Genomic DNA, 2,562 nt, shown 5'->3' with positions numbered 1-2,562 from the left:
AGGAAAATTAAAAACAAAGGCCGGGAGCCGAGCGGGGGGCCCCTCACGGGGGTGAGGGTTGGGGGCGACGGGCTTGGGCCGATGCGGGTTGCGGAGGGCTTTTTTTTTTTTAAAGAGATTTACATAATTTTTTTTCTCACCTCATCAAATGAGCGGTTTTAGTGCACAATTGGGTGGGTTGGTTGTGCATTCGGAAGGTTGTGCAGTTGTCGCTGCTCTTTATATGTATTTTTTAAAAAGTCTATGTGTTATACAGAGATATGTATAAGTATATACATTTTATTAATTACATACATTTTATACATTATATATTTTATTTTTTTTAATCCTCACTGGAGGATATTTTTCTTTTTTTAAAATATATTTTATTGACTTTTTACAGAGAAGAAGGGAGGGGGGGATAGAGAGTTAGGAACATTGATCAGATGCCTCCCGCACACTCCCCACTGGGGATGTGCCCACAACCAAGGTCCATGCCCTTGACCGGAATCGAACCCGGGACCCTTCAGTCCGCAGGCCGATGCTCTATCCACTGAGCCACACCGGTCAGGGCTAAAAATATTTTTATTGATTTCAGAGAGGAAGGGAGAGGGAAGGAGAGATAAACGATGATGAGGGAGAATCACTGATCAGCTGCCTCCTGCAGGCCCCCTACTGGGGATCGAGTCCGCAACCTGGGCCTGTGCCCTTGACTGGAATCGAACCCGGGACCCTTCAGTCCACAGGCCGACGCTCTATCCACGGAGCCACACTGGCCGGGGGAGGATATTTTTCTGTCGATTTTTAGAGAGAGAGGGAGAACACATCGCCCGGTGCCTCCTGCAGGAGCCCTGACCAGGGTCCGGTCCGGGAGAAGCTTGCAGCCCAGGTCCCTGCCCTCTACCGGAATCGAACCCGGGCCCCTTCGGTCTGCAGGCCCATGAGGCTCTATCCACTGAGCCGCACCAGCCAGGGCTAAATGTATAGATTTTACATTTATATTTAAATTGACTTCAGAGAGGAAGGGAGAGGGAGAAAGAAATGTCAGTGATGTGTGCACATCGCCCATGGACACAGACCACAGAGTGCTGAGGGCCTGGGGCCGCCGGGGTGGGGTGGGGGGCAGTGAGAGGAAAGGGGACACATGTCCTTTCGACAATAAAGATAAGCCCTGGCCGGTGTGGTTCACTGGATAGAGCGTCGGCCTGCGGACTGAAGGCTCCCGGGTTCGATTCCGGTCAAGGGCATGGACCTGGGTTGCGGGCACATCCCCAGTGGGGAGTGTGCGGGAGGCAGCTGGTCGATGTTTCTGTCTCATCGATGTTTCTAACTCTCTATCTCTCTCCTTTCCGCTCTGTAAAAAATCAATAAAGTATATTTAAAAAAAAAAAAAAAAAACCAGGTCAGCAAACCATGACGGTGAACACCCCGCCTCCTCCGTTCCCACCCCAAGCCCTGCGCGCCCGGCAGTGAGGGTCCCAGCAGACGGCGCTGAGACACACTGCTCCTCTCTAGAGCCCCCTGCTCACTCCTCGGGAAACAATGTGCTAGCAAACTGGGGTGAGATATGCATTTGGAAGGAAGCCAGAGCTGAAGGTCTCTCCCTTTAGATGGTTCTCAAAGGACATTCCTTCAAAACCCAAATTCGAGGGGTTGCCACCAAATGTGGATTCAATGAAAGAATCGGCCAGCCAGGGACAAAAATCGGTGTTTTCAATGAAAATGGATTTGCTGTAAAGGCCTCGTTGCCACTTTCTTGACCATGATTTTCGGTGATTTGGCCATACTTCAGTTTCACTAAAACCACTAGCCCTGTGGGGGGGCCTCTGGCAGGGGCTCCCTCCTCCCCCCAGGACCCAGGACCCAGCACAGCAGTGAAGACAGCACCTCCAACTCGTTCAGCCTCTGGATCCGGGGCGTGAAGTGGAGCTTGTCGACATCACATGCAAACGGTGGCTGCCAATCCTGGGGACGAAGCAAAGGCTTTTGTTACAAGAATTTATAATTCTGGCATTTAAGGGGAAGAGGGCGGAGGGCCGGGGGAGTTGTCACGGGCTGTCGGTGGGCCCGGTGTCTCCGCAGACGGTGTGGTTGGTGTAGTTTCCCCGATGCCCGGCCCGGTCCCGGGGGGTTTCTGGGGGGGCGGCCCCTCGGCTCCTGGGGGTGAATGTACTGCGGCTCCTCACCCGCCAGCGCTGCCGGTGGCTTCCGGCCACGTGACCAGCGGGTGTCGGTGTGAGATTTAACCTCCGCCCCCAACACAGCGGGGGTGTCCTTCTGTTACTTGTGTTTTTCTAAAATACATTTTATTGATTTTTTACAGAGAGGGAGGGAGAGGGATAGAGAGTCAGAAACATCGATGAGAGAGAAACATCGATCAGCTGCCTCCCGCACATCTCCCACCGGGGATGTGCCCGCAGCCCAGGTCCATGCCCTTGGCCGGAATCGAACCTGGGACCCATCAGTCCTCAAGCCGACGCTCTATCCACTGCACCACACCGGTTTCGGCTATTTTATTTATTTTTTACATATAGGAAGGGAGGGGGATAGATAGTTAGAAACATCGATGAGAGAGAAACATTC

The 2,562-nt window shown here is 52.7% G+C and overlaps 1 protein-coding gene across 1 annotated transcript in view; it reads left to right on the top strand.

Annotated features, from left to right (window-relative positions):
- The first annotated feature begins 1,392 nt into the window (after window positions 1-1,392).
- The window catches only part of ZNF606 (zinc finger protein 606), a 16,441-nt gene continuing 15,271 nt past the window's right edge, over window positions 1,393-2,562 (top strand). The window contains exon 1 of the mRNA XM_015560794.1: window positions 1,393-1,448. Coding sequence (XP_015416280.1) covers window positions 1,393-1,448 — 56 coding nt within the window. The remainder of the gene's footprint in view (window positions 1,449-2,562) is intronic.

The sequence above is a fragment of the Myotis davidii genome, unplaced genomic scaffold, assembly GCF_000327345.1.
Source record: "Myotis davidii unplaced genomic scaffold, ASM32734v1 scaffold936, whole genome shotgun sequence".
NCBI lineage: Eukaryota > Metazoa > Chordata > Mammalia > Chiroptera > Vespertilionidae > Myotis > Myotis davidii.
The sequence above is the reverse complement of the archived record's forward strand: the minus strand, read 5'-3'. Positions and strand labels throughout refer to the sequence as shown.